Consider the following 21368-nt stretch of genomic DNA (forward strand, 5'->3'; position numbering starts at 1 on the left):
TTACTCATTAACAGAATACAACCCTTTTAGACAATGCACAAATGTAGATTCAGACACACGTTAAGTGCACTTGCGCTTTAGACCATATGCTTAGATCATTAAAATAGGGCCCACAGTATAAATAACGTAAAAAAAATATTAAAATATTACATATACTGTGGGGTCCAAAAGCCTGAGACCACTAGTGAAAATGTTTCTAATTAAATAGATTTTTACAACTTTATATTATTTATCATTTCATTGTTTATTTTTTTGGAATTACCAGATTGTTAAATATAGCTTCATACGTTTGGATCCCACTGCATTTATATCTGCCCTGAAATACGTTTTGTTTGATTTACTTGACCAATCAAATCTGTCTGTGTTGAGCGTATTTGTCTGGTTTCTGCTTGTCAGGTCTATCAAACATGATGTCAGACGGAGAGTTCCTGAGAACAAGCTGTGGATCACCAAACTACGCTGCACCAGAGGTTATTTCAGGAAGGTGAGAGGTCATGAAGTCAATTCTATTAAAGTCTTGCCAACCAGATTATGTACAGAATAGGGCTGGGACAACGCGTCGATGTCATCGATGACGTCGACGCAAAAAATACGTCGACGCAAAATATGCGCGTCGATTCGTCAGACCCAAAATAAAGATGGTGGCGCCGGAGAGTAGTAGCAACCACAGATATACATAATAAAGTATATTATGTAATTAAGTATATTATTTATTATGTATATCTATGGTAGCAACACGAGTGGCTCCTCAGACTTTCAGAAGTGCAAGGCTTGCGGGTTGGCGCGCGGCGCGCACGGAGCAAGCGCTCTTATACACAGGTGCGCATGCACGCGTTTTGTTGTCACGGCTACATAAACAAATTTCTGCACACAGGAAGACAGATGTTTAAATTAAGTTACGGTACCGACATCCAGTTATGGTGTCCCGCCTTTGTTTTACTGTCTATTAAAGTCTGCCGCGTTTAAGTTACGGTGTAGCCTGTGTACTGTCATAGCCTACATGTTTTCATAATGCAGAATATTCACTCAGCGCGCTGTCAGGCAGTTTGGGGCTGCCCACTGCACGAGTGTGTGCACTCGAATGCCGTGACATCGTGAGCTCACGCATACAATCAGTAGTAACAGTTCGCAATTATATCCATATATCCTTGCTTTTCTTGTAAACCCGATACTCTTTACAAGACGTATTGTGTCCTTAATAATGACATCAGAATGCAGCCAAAGCACATGATGGTAATAAGAAGATGGCTATAATTAATTGTAAATCATCCAAAATAAATGCCATGATCATTACATTTTATACGTTACTATATTGATTTTGTAAAAGGTGATCAGCAACCAAATATTGATAATATGGAAGTTACTGCCTTTTGCCTTGGCATGACTCCACATTTTTTGCAGACAATACAAAGGCAGAGTGCAGTAACTTCAAAATAGGGTGTGTGTGTGTGTGTGTGTGTGTGTGTGTGTGTGTGTGTGTGTGTGTATTTTGTTATGATTTTATTGAATGCATTGTTCTTGTATAGCCTTTTACTTTGGAATTTTAAGAGCAATAAACATATATTGCAATGTTAAGGAATTCGTTTTTTTCATTCAGATAATTAAATCAACATGTATAAATTGCTATTAGGCAATTAATGGGGAGATAATCGGCAATCGAATCGAATCGTAACCGAATCGGACAGGAAAAATTCATCGTTAGATTAATCGATGCATCGAAAAATAATCGCTAGATTAATCGTTTAAAAAATAATCGTTTATCCCAGCCCTAGTACAGAATATAGTTATATGCTACAATGTATTCAAGTCAAAGGTCAGGCTTGGCCAAGGCTAGCTGTTTGTTTTGCGGTATTAACTGAATTGATACACTGCACATAAATATTATATCAGGACTGCATCATTTTTTATGTAATACCGATTGTCATTTTGTTCGGAATATTTTTGAAAAACTTTAGCTTCATTCAGACATGTGTTGCACACGCACTCACACAGTGACATGTATGTTGTGTTTCAGGCTGTATGCTGGTCCAGAGGTGGACATCTGGAGCTGTGGCGTCATTCTTTATGCCCTGCTCTGTGGGACTCTGCCATTTGATGATGAGCACGTGCCCACCCTCTTCAAAAAGATCCGTGGAGGGGTCTTTTACATGCCAGAATACCTTAACCGCTCAGTGGCCAGTCTACTTATGCTCATGTTGCAGGTGGACCCACTGAAAAGAGCTACTATCAAAGACATCAGGTTGTTATCAGTCATCACATGTCATGAACTTGTACATACTATCAGTTTAACAATAGTATGATAATAAAAAATATATGTAAGGGATAATGTACAGTCTTGTTCAAAATAATAGCAGTACAATGTGACTAACCAGAATAATCAAGGTTTTTAGTATATTTTTTATTGCTACGTGGCAAACAAGTTACCAGTAGGTTCAGTAGATTGTCAGAAAACAAACAAGACCCAGCATTCATGATATGCACGCTCTTAAGGCTGTGCAATTGGGCAATTAGTTGAAAGGGGTGTGTTCAAAAAAATAGCAGTGTCTACCTTTGACTGTACAAACTCAAAACTATTTTGTACAAACATTTTTTTTCCTGGGATTTAGCAATCCTGTGAATCACTAAACTAATATTTAGTTGTATGACCACAGTTTTTTAAAACTGCTTGACATCTGTGTGGCATGGAGTCAACCAACTTGTGGCACCTCTCAGCTGTTATTCCACTCCATGATTCTTTAACAACATTCCACAATTCATTCACATTTCTTGGTTTTGCTTCAGAAACAGCATTTTTGATATCACCCCACAAGTTCTCAATTGGATTAAGGTCTGGAGATTGGGCTGGCCACTCCATAACATTAATTTTGTTGGTTTGGAACCAAGACTTTGCCCGTTTACTAGTGTGTTTTGGGTCATTGTCTTGTTGAAACAACCGTTTCAAGGGCATGTCCTCTTCAGCATAGGGCAACATGACCTCTTCAAGTATTTTAACATATGCAAACTGATCCATGATCCCTGGTATGCGATAAATAGGCCCAACACCATAGTAGGAGAAACATGCCCATATCATGATGCTTGCACCTCCATGCTTCACTGTCTTCACTGTGTACTGTGGCTTGAATTCAGAGTTTGGGGGTAGTCTCACAAACTGCCTGTGGCCCTTGGACCCAAAAAGAACAATTTTACTCTCATCAGTCCACAAAATGTTCCTCCATTTCTCTTTAGGCCAGTTGATGTGTTCTTTGGCAAATTGTAACCTCTTCTGCACATGCCTTTTTTTTAACAGAGGGACTTTGCGGGGGATTCTTGAAAATAGATTAGCTTCACACAGACGTCTTCTAACTGTCACAGTACTTACAGGTAACTCCAGACTGTCTTTGATCATCCTGGAGGTGATCATTGGCTGAGCCTTTGCCATTCTGGTTATTCTTCTATCCATTTTGATGGTTGTCTTCCGTTTTCTTCCACGTCTCTCTGGTTTTGCTCTCCATTTTAAGGCATTGGAGATCATTTTAGCTGAACAGCCTATCATTTTTTGCACCTCTTTATAGGTTTTCCCCTCTCTAATAAACTTTTTAATCAAAGTACGCTGTTCTTCTGAACAATGTCTTGAACGACCCATTTTCCTCAGCTTTCAAATGCATGTTCAACAAGTGTTGGCTTCATCCTTAAATAGGGGCCACCTGATTCACACCTGTTTCTTCACAAAATTGATGACCTCAGTGATTGAATGCCACACTGCTATTTTTTTGAACACACCCCTTTCAACTAATTCAACTAATTGCCCAATTGCACAGCCTAAAGAGCGTGCATATCATGAATGCTGGGTCTCATTTGTTTTCTGAGAATCTACTGAACCTACTGGTAACTTGTTTGCCACGTAGCAATAAAAAATATACTAAAAACCTTGATTATTCTGGTTAGTCACATTGTACTGCTATTATTTTGAACAAGACTGTACATCCTCCGCTTCGCGTCGGGGTCCTGATCACTCTGTCAGGGTTTATTCTGCGATAACAACCGGCTGGGTGTACATTATCCTGCTTATTACACGGCTACTAGTCTCAAATAAATTAGACACAAAATATTGTCTTGAGATTAAATATTTTATTAGCTCTTACGCAAAGCTTCCGCAAAGAAAAACAGTTCCAAACTATTATCTATTGCTGCTTAATGTTGAAAATGAATGCTGAAAGGGTTAGTTCACCCAAAAATGAAACCAAACCTATGATTTACTCACCCTCAAGTCATCATAGGTGTATATGACATTCTTCTTTCAGACAAATACAATCAGAGTTATATTTAAAAAGTCCAGGCTGACGTTAATCCCTGCAGTAGTTGTAGCTGTTTTTGAAGTCCATAAAAAATGCAGCTGTCCGTCAAATAACATGCTCCACACGGCTCCGATGGGTTAATAGAGGCGTTCTGATTCGAATCGATGCGTTTGTGTAAGAAAAATATCCATATTTAAAACTTTATAAAGTAAACCCGCCTTGAAGTCTTCCATTGTAGCCATGGCTGTTTAAGTATTTAACAGCCACACGATGGCGCCAGCGTTAAGCATAGAAGTAGTACCGGTCAAGATAACTCGTAGTACCCGTATGAGCGGTTGTTATCTGGAAATAACATACCGCTGGAATGCGCGATTGACCAATTAGAGGTATTTCACAGAGCCGTGTAATAAGCGGGATAATGTACATCCAGCCGGTTGTTATCGCAGAATAAAGCCAGACAGAGTGATCAGAATCTTGCGTCACTCTAAACTGGTTTATTCTGCGATAACAACCGGCTGGATGGGCATTATCCCGCTTATTACATGGCTACTTGTCTCAAATAAATTAGACACAAAATATTGTCTTGAGTTTAAATAATTTATTAGTAATAATGCAAAGCTTCCGCGAAGAAAAACAGTACCAGACTGCTTTAAGCCTGTATCTATTGCTGAAGATTTGTTTTTAACATAGGCAATGTTGAAAATTAATTCTGAAAGGGTTAGTTCACCCAAAAATCAAACTAAGCCCATGATTTACTCACCCTCAAGTCATCATAGGTGTATATGATATTCTTCTTTCAGACAAATACAATCTGAGTTATATTTATATAAGTCCTGGCCAGAGGTGGGTAGTAACGAATTACATTTACTTCGTTACATTTACTTGAGTACATTTTTTGGGTAACTTGTACTTTTAGAGTATATTTAAAAATGGGTACTTTTACTTTTACTCAAGTACATTTCTTGTGAAAAAACTGTACTTTTACTTCGTTACATTCGGTGGCGTTCCTCCGCTACTGTCAATGATAATAGTTAATTATATATGTTAAAATAAGTTATGAATTGTTCGCAAGTCTCGCGAAACGTTGGAGAGGCTGCTTCGCGAGAGGTGGATACGCATCACCCGCATAAAATTAGCGCGCGTTTAGTCAGAAGGTGATGGCCGAAGCAGAGGGAGATGTGTGAGCTACGGCAGATCATCCGTACGTGGCCTCAAGTTCAGCCTGTTTTCAGTCAAAGATGTCAAAAAGAACAGTTTCATAATGTAATGCATGCTGTGTGCACCAATATGAACGGACATCTCAGCATACATTAATTCCAGCTCCAACCTGAGAAAACAGCGGTAAGTGTAACAATGATGCCTATATTTGAACACTATTAATGGTAAATTGGTAACTATGGGCACTTTTCCTTTATTGTAATACTATTTCACACACTGTCCGAGTGTTTTCCTCATATGCTCTCTTGTGCAAGCATTGACAAATCATTTGAATCCTCCGAACACACGTCCACAAACAAACGTTCACATCTGCACATTTACATATCTTTTTTTTTCTCATAAAACGAGCAACCTCATTGGCAAAATGTACCTGTGACATTTTTGCAAACCACAAAATACGTACCAATACACTGCAGTTTCCAACAGAAATGAACACTATCAGAAAAACTGCATTTTTTAGTCTATGGTTTGTAAACTAAAACATTTTGAATTTTGCGTCACAGCTCCATGTTCTGCTTTTCTGATTCACCAGATTTGCTCGATAGCTCAGCTGATACAGATTTGTATTTGCAATGCGAAAAGCTTGAGAACGAACCCCATGAAGAACGAGTCATGATAAAAGAGCTCAAAGACGAGTTCTAAACACAAGCTAAAAATACATGGACACAATTTTATTTTTGTCCCATTTGCTTTTGTTACCACTTTCGGGTAGGTTTAGTGTGGGTGTACGTTAAAAACACAACGTAACAAAGCATGTCAGATTCACGCAAATCTGTTTTGGAAAAAAATAAGCTTTTAGCGCCACCCAGTGGACATTTCACTTTGAAACTGTCGCAATATGTACGTATTGGTACATATTTTGTGGTTTGCAAAAACGTTGCCATAGGTACTGATGAGATCAGGCTAAAAACGAAACAAATTGAATAGCCTAATGTAACATCTTGCATTTATACACATATCCGGACAGACAACAGTCTGCAGTGTATACATTTAAAAATGGGACTGTATTTTTAAGAATGCATATACTTATAAAAGTATAAGAGCAAAGTATGTTTTAAAAAGAGCTGTGGTTAGCCCAGCACACCATTAATTTACACGGTTTAACCATTAAACACACACACACACACATATATATATATATATATATATATATATATATATATATATATATATATATATATATATATATATATATATATATATATATATATATATATATAGCTCTCTAAGTCTGAAATTCAGAGTTTTTGGATCTTATCAATCAGATCGAAAGTAACTAGTAACTAAGTACTTGAGTAGTTTTTTCATCTAATACTTTTTTACTCTTACTCAAGTAACTATTACGATTGTTACTTTTACTTTTACTTGAGTAAATATTTCCGTAAGTACTTGTACTTTTACTTGAGTAAAGATTTTGGCTACTCTACCCACCTCTGGTCCTGGCTAACGTTATCCCAAGCAGTAACGTTAATTGTTGCTGTTTTAGAAGTCCATGCATCTGTCCGTCAAATAACGTGCTCCACACGGCTCCGATGGGTTAATAGAGGCCTTCTGATTCAAATCGATGCGTTTGTGTAAGAAAAATATACATTTTTAAACCTTTATAACAGGGGTGTCCAAACCTGGTCCTGGAGGGCCACTGTTCTGCCGAGTTTAGTTCCAACCCCAATTAAACACACCTGAACCAGCTAATCAAGGTCTTACTAGGCATGCTAGAAACTTCCAGGCAGGTGTGTTGAGACAAGTTGGAGCTAAACTCTGCAGGACAGAGTTTGGACACCCCTGCTTTATAAAGTAAACCCTTGAAGTCTTCCATTGTAACCCATGGCGGTTGAGTATTTAACAGCCTCAAGATGGCACCAGAGAGCCAACAACAGCGTTAAGCATAGAAGTAGTACCGGTCAAGATAACTCGTAGTACCCATATGAGCGGTGGTCAACTTTGGCGGTTGTTATCTGGGAATAACATACCACTGGAATGCACGATTGACCAATAATAATCAAGTATTTCACAGAGCCGTGTAATAAATATATGTTGGTTACAAAACCAACCCATTGGGCCACTGAATCTGCATTAACGACAACAGTTGGGGCAACAGCCTTAGTCCTAATGGGTTGTTATCGTGGCTATCAAAATCCAGTGTTCGGTATTTTGCGTACGTCAGTTTTTGTTGTAGGTAGCTATTGTAGATGGCTATATAAAAAAATATAAAAAATAAAAACCTTGTGTACTGTGCTAATTAATTGAGACTTCTTACAGCTCTTACAGGTTGTTGGCCCTGTTTGTTTCGTTGCTTCTATTGCTCTCCCCTTTTTTGTAAGTCGCCTTGGATAAAAGCGTCTGCTAAATGATTAAATGTAAATGTAAAATGTAAATGATGACGGGTTACTTCAGCTATTTAGCATTAAGCTTTGTATTTTAACTGGGTCATTAATGTAGTAGAAATGTGAAAGTATTTTTGAAATTAGTGCCTTCTAGACTGAGAAAAGACAGAAAATGTATTTTTGTCTCATGGGGATGAAAGACACCAACTCCCAGAATGCACTTGCTTCGCTGCCCTACGAGGCCACTCCCAAAGCCTATACTGGATTACTGGATCACTTTCCCAACGTGTTCATTTTCATAAAATCAGTTCAGTTAGAGAAAAGACACTACAATTAAAAACTGAACGTGTGTGTTCAATATAATGTGAGTGAGCCGAGCGAGTGTCACGGCACAAGTGCTGCAGGAGTTTACATTTATTTAAGATTACATTTATCACGAGAGCTGAGATAAGCCCAGGCATACATTCACGGTGCATGATCTTTCGAATATACTCCAGGATTTCTACTAATACAAAGCCATATGCTAAGTTGCTAAAGTAAACCTTTGAATAAAACAAGCAGTACTTTTATTTTCTTCTCTCCTGTATGACAGAGAGGATGAGTGGTTTAAACAGGACCTTCCTGGCTACCTCTTCCCTGAGGACCCCTCGTATGACTCCACAGTGGTGGATGAGGAGGCGGTGCGGGAGGTGTGTGAAAAGTTTGAATGCACTGAAGCCGAAGTATTGAGCAGCCTCTACAGCGGAGACCCTCAAGACCAGCTGGCCGTGGCGTACCACCTCATCATCGACAACCGGAGAATCATGAACCAGGCCAGCGAGTTCTACCTGGCCTCCAGTCCCCCTACCAGCTCCTTCATGGAGGAGGGAATGCCCCTGCCACCAGGGGTCAAAGCTCACCCCGAACGGATGCCCCCGCTCCTGGCCGACAGCCCTAAGGCACGGTGCCCTCTGGACGCTCTCAACACTACCCGACCCAAACCACTGGCGGTGAAGAAGGCAAAATGGCACCTGGGCATACGGAGCCAGAGCAAACCCTACGACATCATGGCTGAGGTTTACCGCGCCATGAAACAGCTGGAGTACGAGTGGAAAGTGAGTGGCTTTAATCAAACAAAAGTATGCATGTTTGATTAGTGAGAATAGATATGTCAGTGTGTCGGATGTCGTGGGATTTAGGTGGTGAACCCGTATCACCTGAGAGTGCGCCGGAAGAATCCTGTCACTGGGAATTTTGTGAAGATGTGTCTGCAGCTCTACCAGGTGGACAATCGTAGCTACCTGCTCGACTTCAAGAGCATTGATGGTGAGCATCAATCAGTCTTTTCAGTCTTTTTTGATGCCAAGTACCCCCAAAAACTATTTATTAACTATTATTTTACTTTATTAACTATTTATTACTATTAACTATTTATTTTCATATATAAAAAAGACCTGCTTTTACTGTATGACACAGTATGATGTTATAAATCCAAAATTATACAATTTTCAAAATAAAATAATTGACTATTAATTTTAATTTAATTTTTTATTTATTTTTTACTTTATTTGCTAAAGAGAAAGCAAATTATGGTGGGGAAAAGAAATTGTTTATAGACAGTACATTTTTTTTAATGTTTTCAAAAAAAGTGTCTTATTCTTACCAAGTCTTAAATAAAAATAATACATAAAAACTGTACTATACTGAAAAATTATTTCAATTTAAAATAACAGTTTTTTATTTATTTTTTATATATTTTAAAATGTAATTTATTCCCATGATGCAAAGCTGAATTTTTTAGCATCATTAATCGAGTCTTCAGTGTCACATGATCCTTCAGAAATATAATATAATGATTTGCTGCTCAAGACACATTTATTATCAATTTATTTATCAATGTTGTGCTGCTTAAAGGTGCCATGAACTGGCTTTTTTAGTTTTTTGTTATACTGTTGTCTTAGGTCAACTAATGACGTTTGTGTGGTTTTTACATTCAAAAACATCATAACTAATAAGTAATAGGCTATTTTCTACACTGGTTTTGAGGTTGTCTTCTGAACGCTGGGTTTTGATGGGCGTGCCGCACTGGAGACTTGGAAGTTAACGCCCACGGCTAGGATTGGACAGGATTGGATAGATTTGGATATTTAATGAGCTTAAGCTCCCCTGTCAGTTCACATCAGTGAGGAATGATTCTCTTAATCACAGGGCTCCTAAACGTCTTTATCAAACAAACACAATGATTTATTTCTCATTTACCCACGATTGATTGGAATATTATTTTTGTATTACATGGCCCGCCCGATCGGTGGATATATGCGCTAACACACACACACACACACACACACACACACACACACACACACACACACACACACACACACACACACACACACACACACACACACAGAGATCAATAAAGGAATATTATTTCACTATTTGAGATTCACTGGCCTGACGCATAACACATAGCCCCGTGACTACTATTACATATAAAAAAGACGTTTTACTCACATAAGTTTGTTGCACCATTCCTGTCAGATCCAATATAGAAGCACAACATTGTGTCTGCAAATCCAGCACTTGAGGCTTGTTTACAAACGATTCCGCGGTGAAATAAAGTGAACACAGGTACACGGCCTTCCCCACGTGAGCTGGAATTTCATTAAAAATAAATGTAGTATCACATATTCCTAATATTAGGATCCAAAGGAAGCTTATGCAGCGTCTGTGTTCTTCCACAGTATCTTGCTATCTTCTTCAGCATGTTTATTGCTGCTGGCTAGCGTGATCCGATGAGTCGGTGGGCGGAGCTACTGAATTACACGTCCTTATTATTCTGTGGAGGCCGTGTTTCGTCGCGCAATGACACAAGGATGAAGCACACGATCGTTTTCTGGGCCTGGTGTCTATAAAAGCTTGTATTTGACTAAAAAGGAAGTTTTCAGCTCTAAAACTTACAGGATATTCTCATATTACCATGACCTTTTATATATCAAAAGCTCAAGGGAAAATTGATTTCTCAGTTCATCACCCCTTTAATATATCATGAAAACAGTTTTTTTCAGAATTCTTTGATGAACAGAAAGTTCAAAAGAGCAGGATTTATTTATAATATATATTTTTTGTAACATTATAAATATCTTACTCTTACTCACTTTTGACCAATTTAATACATACTTTCTGAATAAAAGTATTAATTAATTTATTTATTTTTTACAATTTTTTTAATGGGTACATTTTGACACAGAATGGATAAGCCTCTAATGCACAAAAATCTAGTTATTCCTATACTCTAGATGCCTTTAGCCAGTTTTAACCTGGCCTGTTATTCTTCACTCTCTGACAAAATCACAAAATCCCTCACTTTTCAGATGATGTGATTGAGCACAAGTCAGGGTCTTCGACTCCCCAGCGCTCCGGCTCTACAGGCGGCCTCCATCGACCACGGCTCAGCATCGACTCTGCGACCGTGGCTGTTGAGATGCCCCAGCTCAGCAGCTCTCTGCCGGGGTCTCTGACCGGGAGCACACCCCTGCTGGCCCCGCGTCAGGGCAGCCACACCATGGACTTCTTTGAAATGTGTGCCAGCCTCATCACTACACTGGCTCGCTGAAACCGACGGGCCTATACACAAAGTACACATCAGAGAACACCAAGACCTGGTGGTCTTTACCTCTTAGAAACCAGTCAAAAGGTGAAGGGTTAAGGGGTTGTGATTTATGGAATTTGGGGTGCGTTTATGTCAGTCCCACAGTAGAAGCCAAGACATACGGTGGCCCCAAAAAGGTTTTAGACTACTTTTAATTCAGAATTATATATATAATGTGGCATATAATTTATCATTTATAGCACAATAATAATACACATTATTATTAAATTATTATTGTCGTGCATAATGTGCCAAGTAGTTTATCATATTGGTCACATCTATATATTATATATCATTTATACAATATATATATATATATATATATATATATATATATATATATATATATATATATATATATATATATGTATATATAGTACTGTAGTAGTAGTACAACAAATGTTTATCATTAATATTAAGCTATAAGTGATGAATTATGATTATGTTTCATTCATGCTTGACAACCAGACATTGTCCATATACAGTACTTTTGACAACTTTTACTTTGTAACATTATATGTATACTTTTTATTATTTTAAACCTAACAAAGATAATTTATTTAAAAATAAATAAAACATACATTTTGTCAAAACGTAAACCTTTTTAGGGCCACTTTAGTCAGAGGTTTTCCTCATCGCCATAGGTTTAATGAATTAAAAAAATATATAAACATACTTCTGCTTTTATATACACATTTCTTTTGAAAATATGTATTCCACAGTATATTTATATTATCGTATTGATCACTTGAGTTGTATAGTTTAATAGCTATAGATTGCAATGACATACCAAAACAATAGGTTTATATATACAGAGCAAAGATCAGTATTTAATTATATTTGAGATTCTAGCTTATTTTACAAAGAAATCATATTTATTCCCAAATATTTACGTGTTAATTTATAGGTTGAAGAACTTATATTGAGCATTCTAGTGATGGCTTGCAGTCTCCAGAGAGCTTTTATCAAGTAGCAGTGTAAATGCTGTTGGTGAATGTCACCAAATCTCAGACGATACACACCATCTGCAGTGGAAACGGCTGAACATGTCCTATCTGTGTCTGTCTCAGAGGCCTTGCTTACATCATGGGCTGTGCTGCTGCCATAGAGAGACATAAATGCAGGACAAGGGCAGACAGACCAGCTTAAAGGGGTACTTCAGCGCTGGGAAGATGAATCTGTATTTAAACTGGGTCATCAATGCAGTAGAAATGTGAAATTATTTTTGAATTTGGTGCCTTCTAGACTGAGAAAAGTCAGAAAATGTATTTTTGTCCCATGGGGATGAAAGACTACAATTCCCAGAATGCTTCGCTGCCCTGTGAGGCCATTCCCAAAGTCACCACCAACATGATTACTGTGACGGAGTTGAAGACACTACAATTAAAAACTGAACGTGTCTGTTCAATATAAATGAGTGAGTCACCGCGCGAGTATCACAGCACTGAGCACTAACTGCAGGAGTGATGAGAGCTGAGGAAATCGCGACTACACTCGCGGCATACATTCACAACGTGAGTTCAGTCTGGCGCGTTTCAGTTCAAGCCTTTGCAAGCTTAACTTTCATAGAAATTAATTTGAGAAGTTAAAAGACTTACATTGCCCACCATAGCTCCGTTTAAATGAGTGCCTGTAGCTGCCAGCTGAGCTCTCCCTGCAAGCTGAGTGTAATCTCCCATCCCCCATGCGCGGGTTCAAAACATGCGGAAATGGCTCCCTATGCTGGCTGTAGTCTTTAGCCTTTGGGCAAACATTCCTCCTATGATGCAAAAATCGTCAATTTGCATCATAGGAGGAATTTTTCCAGAAATAAAATGCATAAATCTCTTGTCTCAGGGGGATATGAGGGGGGAAAGCACATTTATTTGAATATACTCCAGGGTTTCTACTGATACAAAGCCATATGCTAATCGCTGAAGTAACCCTTTAAATGTTGTGCCTTGACATGCCTAAAATACAAACAGAGAAGAATAGAGACGGATAAAGTGAAGAATGTGCTAGTCATTTTGTTGATGTGAGTAAGCCTTTAATTAGACTGCCTTAAAATATTATCAATGCTTGAGATTACAGACAGACAGAAAGACATTATTAAAGCATGTTCCCTTTATTACCTCATTATTATCTTGTAATTGCTTTACAAAAGCATTCTACCATATATATATATATATATATATATATATATATATATAGAGAGAGAGAGAGAGAGAGAGAGAGAGAGAGAGAGAGAGAGAGAGAGAGAGAGAGAGAGAGAGAGAGAGAGAGAGAGAGAGAGAGAGAGAGAGATGAGATGAGGTGAGGTGAGGTGAGGTGAGATGTATATACAGTTGTGGTCAAAAGTTTACATACCCCTTGCAGAATCTGTTAAAATGTTAATAATTTTAACAAAATAAGAGGGATGATAAAAAGCACATGTTTTATTTTTAGAAATGTGTACCACACCACCCCCCAGAAGCTACAGAAGATACTTGCATGTTTCCCAGAGGACAAATTGAGTACAAATGACCCTGATAATTCAATTCCGGAGCATTAGTGAACACTTTCAGCTTTTGAAATAGTTGTGTTTTAGTCCCTCAGTTGTCCTCACTGTAAATAGATGGATCTCAAAATCATACAGTCACTGTTGGAAAGGGTTCAGATATGCAAAAGATGCTGGAAAACCAAAGAATGTGCATGACTTGGATGATGTTTCTTAAGAAAGTTCAGTGCTTTAACTGCTCAGGACAAACAAGCAACTCATGAGAAAAAAAAAATAGTCTTGAATCATCTAAATTTCACTAGTGGTCTTCAGGCTTTTGGACCCCACTGTATATGCAATAATTAATTATTTTTATGGTATTTATACTGTGTGTGTAAATAGTACAAAGTAAAAGGTAATTGAAAAGATATGTGACCCTGGACCACAAAAGTCATAAGTCACACAGTACATTTGTATGGGTATTTGTTTTGTTTTTGTATTTTTGCCAAAAATCATTAGGATATTAAGTAAAGATCATGTTCCATGAAGGTATTTTGAAAATGTCCTATCATAAATATATAAAAAATGTATTATTAGCAGTGATATTCATTCCTAAGGACATCATTTGGACAACTTTAAAGGCGATTTTCTCCGTATTTAGATTTTTTTGCACCCTCAGATTCCAGATTTCCAGTTGTATCTCTGCCAAATATTGTTCTATCCTAACAAACGATACATAAAAAATATATCCCTATGACTGGTTTTGTGTTCCAGGGTCACATTTCAGGAAAAATGTAAACATACAGTATTAAGAATCAAGGTAAACTTAATGAACTGGGTCATTTTTATAAATTCAGCTATCATTTTCTCTTGTGAATTATATGTAAACATCTGTTATGTGAAACGGCTTATTCAGGATGGTACTAAATAAAAAATAAAAGACGCAATTTTTATGATCCCTCTATTGTTAAAATTATTAACATTTTCATGGATTCTGCAAGGGGCATGCAAACTTATATAAACTTACACGTAAACTTATAACTGTATGTATGCGTGTATGTATTCATGTGTGTATGTATTCACACACAAACACACACATAAACACACACATATATTATATAGGTGGTGTGTATTTGATGAGAACATATTAAGTGACCCAAGCCAAGGGCATTTAGAAGAGTGCACCATGTGAACCCCCTTCCCCTGGGATGCCTTAAATAGATTGTGAACTTTTTTTTAAACGCTTTAACAGATTTGGTTATGTGTGTGGTTGTTTGTATGGAATAGATCCAATGTATTTATTAGTTACACATATTTATTCTTTATTTAAGCTCACATCTTAATTGTTACTTGTGAACAAATGACAGTGGGGATTCAGGAAGTGGATCTGTTGTACTTGTCTTTGTGCCAACGTGTGTGAATGGACAGCTACAACACAGCCAGCTGGGAAATATGACTGAAAATTGAGAGGAGAGATTATATGAATAGTATATGCAGACGCTTAATTATTAAACAATCATTCAATCAAACCAGGCAGCCAAAAAATAGATGTTTTCATTTTAGATTTTCTATAGATGTGACGGTCTTCCTGAATCCACCCCTCTGTCTTGTACTGTATGGAATGGTTAAATGTCTAGCATTGTGTGCATGGAGCAGTGTTTGTGTGTTTTGTACCAGTATGCTGTATTTTTATGATACACAACTGCAGTTGAACCATTTTAACTGAATGTAAAGCAGAAAGATGGAAAGTTCGTGCACAAATCACTTGATCGTATCATTTGTATGAAATGCAATAGATATGATGCCTCTGAAAAGTTTAACAGTTTGGTGCAAATCACCACGGCTGGGTTACTTTTTTTCTTTCTTTTTTTCTGTTAAGGCCGGAGAAGATTAGACTGGATCATGGTGTTGCTTTCATGGAAAAATATTGCACAGTCTGAAATTCCTCTCAGAAGTTAAAGCCTTTATGCATTCTTAACATTTCCCCCTCAAATCCCAAGGTAACTCTCGGTCTCTCTGAGGATCACGGCATCTTTTTGGAGAAAAAGTGCTGATGTAAAAGCTCAACACATAGTTTAGGGAGTTTATCGCCCCCTGCTGCTGGACTTTGCCATTACATGTACTATCAATGGGGCAAGCCTTGAGTGAGAATTGCAGGAATGTGCGCATGCTTGACGCCCTTGTGGTAAATAGTTGTCTTATTTCGAGGCCGAGTTGTTAGAAAAAGTCCCTATATCAGATGTATGGCTGTGTTTTGTAGTAACTGGTCAGAAACTGTATGGCACCCATTAGTTTCACAGGGGCATTAGTGTGATGGCCATGGCTTCAGCTCATGTTCCGTGTTTTAGAGGCGTTTCTGTAGTGTAGTGTTGTATGTGTGAACAGCTTCCCTGCGGTGAAACATGAGAATATTGTGTTTTCTGCCTGTTCCTAAGCCCTGCTGGGAGACAACCTGTCAGTGTCTACATACATGTCTGTACTGTAAATGTGTCACGTCCTGTCTGTGTGCAGTTTGTATTTTAAAAGTTATGCACTGCATGGTGTTTCTGTTCTGATTTGCACTTTAATTTGTATTGTTCAAAATAAAATAAAAATATATATAAAAAGGGGAAATAAATAGGTATGTGCATTTTTTGTTTTTGTTTTGTGTAGTTATTTTTGAGTTTTTGAATATGCAACATTAGTTGTCAATCTATTTTGCCAAATCAACAACAAATGCGTATAGTCTAGCAAGCCTACATCACACGTTTATTTCTGTGATTATTCACGGTTAATGAATGTTATTAATGGCATCTTTTATGAATGAAGTAGCCTATCATTGCCTGCTATTACTGAAGATGTCTCTCTTTACCCCCCCCCCCCCCTTCTTTTTTACATTCAGCACTACAGTAGCCTATAATTGAAAGCTATATCAATTTCAAAATGTATTAGTCTTTAAAAAAACATTTTACTTTAAATGAGCTTCTTCACATAAAACATATATAATAAATGCCATATTTACCTGTGGCCTTCCTGATGATTAATCCTTATTAGAACTAGAACTACATTTAATTTTCTCTGTTACCTTTGATTAACGGGGGGTATCACACAGTTTTTGTCCATCTCATGTCAGTCGTGAGTACCAATAGCAGTAGGGTCAGCTTTGCAGAATTGCAGCTTCGAAAAAAGTCGTCTTTCCGAATAAAACCGAGCGGTTGAAGGCGTATCGTGTGGGCGGAGCTAAAGAGCCGCGTGGCGCGCAGATATTGCGTATGAAAGTTGTGAAACCATGTGAAACACGTGGGGGAAAAATGTCGTCCTAAATAAATATCAGACGGCTAGATTCAGCCATTCACATTCATATAAGATCCAGAGGCTGAAATTGAAGAGGAGCAGGGCTACAAGGACCACAGCAGGACGCCAAGTGGTATGTACTGACAGTACCCTCACTGTATATTTGCTTAAGCCTAGTTCACACTGCCCGATTTTTGCAACAATTTTGACTCGTCGACAGGTTTTGCGAAATCGCCAACAAATGCCCGAAATCAAAGGCAAATCGGTGCTCGTGCACGCGAGTGACAATCACGCAGTGCGAATGATCAAAGACTCCTCGATCTGAGAGAATCGCCCACGCCGCGAGATATTTGGCATGCTAAATATCGGAAATGTTTTCTGACTTAAAATTACATCAGCGAAGACCTACAGCCAATGAAAGAGCGAGATACAGGGCAGCGGGAGGTTCAGAGAGGAGTTATCTATCAGTATTTTAAATTTATAATTCTATCAAACAGAAACAAAGGCCAAATTGCTCTTAAAGCCGCAGCAGCACATTATACATTTATTTATTTGCCACAAGCTCTCTGCAGAACACTAGCCTGACAAGCCAGACCCACATCAAGATGTTTGGTCAGGAAACTCACCATAGACAGGGCTCAATCCGAGGGGCGGGATAAACGGTTGTCTTTCAAACTCCCTCTGCACAAGATTGGATAGCGCTACCACCAACCAGAGCAACGAAGGTGAAACAGAGCTTGTTGATAGATTAAACATTCGCCGTATCCGGTCGGCTATACTTCGAACACATTTTCCCTTTTTAAGAGTGACTTCAGTGCCGTTCTTTTCTCAGAGAAAAGCTTAACTCCAAGTCTTCCAGAGTCGCAGTCAAAGCTGATTCGAAAGACCGCCGCCGTTCGCCAGTTTCTGTGTTTACTAGAAGCATGCAAACACAACTCGGCCGACTCTATACACAATGTGATTGGCCCGCCCAGATTGTGAGGAATATAGCTCAGAAGGGTATTGAGAGTTCCTAGACGACACTTGCGGGCAGATTAAATTTGCTGCCGCTAGGGTGCGTCTAGATTTCTAGGCTAACAGAACACAATCCTGGCTCCCTCTCTCAAACAATTTCCTCCGCCATAATCTTTTTTTCTTTTTCTCCACAAATCAGCGCAGATACAATTTGAAGCAAACTTTGTGCAGTTTAATTTAATCGGCACCGATAGCTGATTGGTGGAACAATCGTTATCGGCAAAAATTAATACCGATAGTTTTTCCGGTTTCCGGCGTCCATTGCAGGAGCGGCTGAGAAGGGTGATCTCATTACACAGTAGCCTATGAGAGCTCTGAGAAGGGTCTGCTGGCATTATTCTAAAGGCCAAATGAAAAACTATCACTGTTTACATTAACATTTTAGGACAGGTGAGGCTGCACGCTTCAAAGCACACGCTGCACAGAGCGCGCTGACACATCTGACGCGTTTAAAACACAGAAAGGGAAACGGTATGTATAAAGAACACTTCAGTACATGTTGCCAAATCATTATTAAGTATTTTTTTTATATTGGCGATTAGATGCTTTAGCAGTGAAAGAACAGCAGTATGTATGTACATTACTTTGTCGTCGAGGCTGAGAGGACGCTAAGGCCGGAGACACACTGCAAGCGTGGTGTTTCTGTTGCGTGTCATCTGCGGGGCGGCTGCCTGGCGTTTTCTCTGTCTTTGCACACCAGAAGCGTGTCTGACGCGGCGCTGCTGCTGCTATTAATGTACAGGGAAGCCCTATACTTCATGTTAAATATAAAGTTATTGCCTATTGATACAGCAAAGACAACATCGGCAGTAGCCTATTGGCCATACATATCTATGGTATTGACGGCAAAATAGGCTACACAATATTCCGTTCTGTATTGACAGGTTTAATATTTCAAAATCGATAATTGTTGTTTTTTATTATTACAATTAGGCCTATCTCTGCATTTATGTTAACCTACAGACTTTCAAACATGAAAATGTCATTTATTAATATGTATTTGTGTCAAAATGGCATATAAACATCTTTTCCTATGCTATTTTGCCTAGAAACGCTTCCAACACGCTCGCGTGTCGTGTGAAAAATAGCCGTCTCTTCTATTTGAAGCATACACGCATTTTCCGCGCGGCCCGGACTCGCATCATATGTTTAAAAACTGACGGTGATGGGGCCTGCTGCATTTACAACCTAAGATCATCCACTTCTCCTGATATATGTGACATTTTTGTGATTATGTAATGTAATTTGAAGTGTATGAAACCTAAAATAAACATTTAAAGACACTGAGCTCAACCCTCACTCAGTCTCTGTCTCAGCGCCAGTTTACGCGCTAAAGCAGATTTACATTTTTAACTTTGGCAGTTGATCACTCACCTTTCTAATCATATGTGATCGTACGTGGCATGGACCAGCCTAGAATGTGATCGTACGTGTCAGAGTGGTAAACAAACTGGTTTGCAGAGCCAAACAGCTTTCTCATTTGTTTAGTTCCTTGCTACAACCTACAATTTACAATACAAACTATTACAGGAAAACACATCGACGAAAAAAAAATCATGCTTCCAGGTTATGGCCCGTAAACAGCTTCTGTTTTCAAAGTTGGAACTGCTCCATCTTTCAGGACAAGCCGTTGCGAATCCTGCATTGAACTCGCAATGATTTTGTGAGCTTTCCTCTGTGAAAATATGCAGCACAGAGAGCGATATTTAAATTTTAACCATTGATCCCTAACACCCCCGTCCCTAGGAAGGCTGAACTAAGTAAGCCTACAATCCAGATGAAAATAACAGCGTTTCGTCGGCATTGCAAAATGGCCTCACCCCCCCTTATTTAATATTCTCGGAGGAGGGGTTTATATAAATATTAAACCCGTTGATGTCAGCAAGTCTGGAGGAAAAGGCTGTAGTTCCCTACTGGCCGTTTGCTGTAGTCCTTAGAAATTGATTTCTTTAAAAGCAAATATCTCCCTTTGCTTTAAACTTTGAACGTTGTAACTTTGCAGATGTTGTTTATGCTCAAACAGCAACATTACACACTAGCTAAAGTTAGAAAAGTGAGATCGTGTTTTACCACCCCTTTAAGTCTATTAGAAGCACTCACTTCCTGATGGCTGAGTGTAGGCTACTGTGCTGCCTCAGACTTGACGATGTAGATGTGACATGAGCAACCTTTCAGACAGTTTTAAGCTTTCTAGTAGTTGTGTAAAGTGAAATCTGAATCACTGAATCTTGCAGAGACAAGATATTTTATCCCGTTGCTTTTGGCTCTCTTTCTTTCTCCCCATGCTTCTCGCTTGACTTTATGCCTCCACATCCCCCCGATTGCCTCATAGACAGTATAAGATTGGATGGAAGCTTCTCCTCCTCTCTATATGGGTCTATGTTAATTTCTCTACTGTACGGCGGCTTCTACGGGGCGATATTGTAATACAAGGTAATAGAGCCTTATATACTTTTTTGTGTTTATTTACAAATAAACAGTGGAGAAATTTAAACGCCTCAGAAGTTATTCGCTGTCAAAGTGACGGCAAAATGAATGGAAGTCAATGGGATGCTAACAGCAGGTGATGGCTTGGTTAGCAATGGTGGGTGTGGCTTTTAGATTTTGACAAGTGTCACTCTTAATACTAAAAAAAACCCCCAAAAAAACAATCCGAAACTTCTGAAAACCGGAAGGGGTATTTTTGGAAATACTCCATCAAACATCCAACTTACTTTTTGACAACTCTCCATTGGCAGCTCCTGTGTAAGCATCGCAGGCATGCATCAGCCAATGATAAGACCTTCAAAAGTGCTGCACTGTTTACACTACGTCAACAGTGTAGGACACTGGCACAGATGAGAAAAGATTATAGAATAAAGTCATTTAACTTTACTTTTTGTGCGAAAAAAATAATATAAAAATGATCGTCGCTTCATAAAATTAAGGATGAACCACTGGAGTCACATGGACTATTTTAACAAAATAAAAAAGTGAAAGTGGAAAATTAAATAGCTGTCTATGGAGGGGTCAGAGAGCTTTCAGATTGCATCAAAAATACCTTAATTTGTGTTCAGAAGGTGAACAAAGGTCTTACGGGTTTGGAACAAAATTATGGTGTGTAAGGCCGCCAAAATCGTCCCAATGGAGGCCAACGATTAGTGGAAAGGTCGCTGCACGTTCGTCTTTTCAGCTGAGCT

The 21368-nt window shown here is 38.6% G+C and overlaps 1 protein-coding gene across 2 annotated transcripts in view; it reads left to right on the forward strand.

Moving 5' to 3' along the window:
- prkaa2 (protein kinase, AMP-activated, alpha 2 catalytic subunit) overlaps positions 1 to 11717 on the forward strand; it is a 34721-nt gene extending 23004 nt beyond the window's left edge. For both annotated transcript variants that reach the window (XM_067417166.1, XM_067417167.1), the window contains exons 5-9: positions 397 to 484; positions 2015 to 2239; positions 8409 to 8910; positions 8995 to 9121; positions 11170 to 11717. In XM_067417166.1, the coding sequence (XP_067273267.1) occupies positions 397 to 484; positions 2015 to 2239; positions 8409 to 8910; positions 8995 to 9121; positions 11170 to 11411 (1184 nt within the window). In that variant the 3' untranslated portion in view covers positions 11412 to 11717. The remainder of the gene's footprint in view (positions 1 to 396; positions 485 to 2014; positions 2240 to 8408; positions 8911 to 8994; positions 9122 to 11169) is intronic.
- Positions 11718 to 21368: the final 9651 nt, after the last annotated feature.

The sequence above is a fragment of the Pseudorasbora parva genome, chromosome 15 (assembly GCF_024679245.1).
Source record: "Pseudorasbora parva isolate DD20220531a chromosome 15, ASM2467924v1, whole genome shotgun sequence".
Classification (NCBI taxonomy): domain Eukaryota; kingdom Metazoa; phylum Chordata; class Actinopteri; order Cypriniformes; family Gobionidae; genus Pseudorasbora; species Pseudorasbora parva.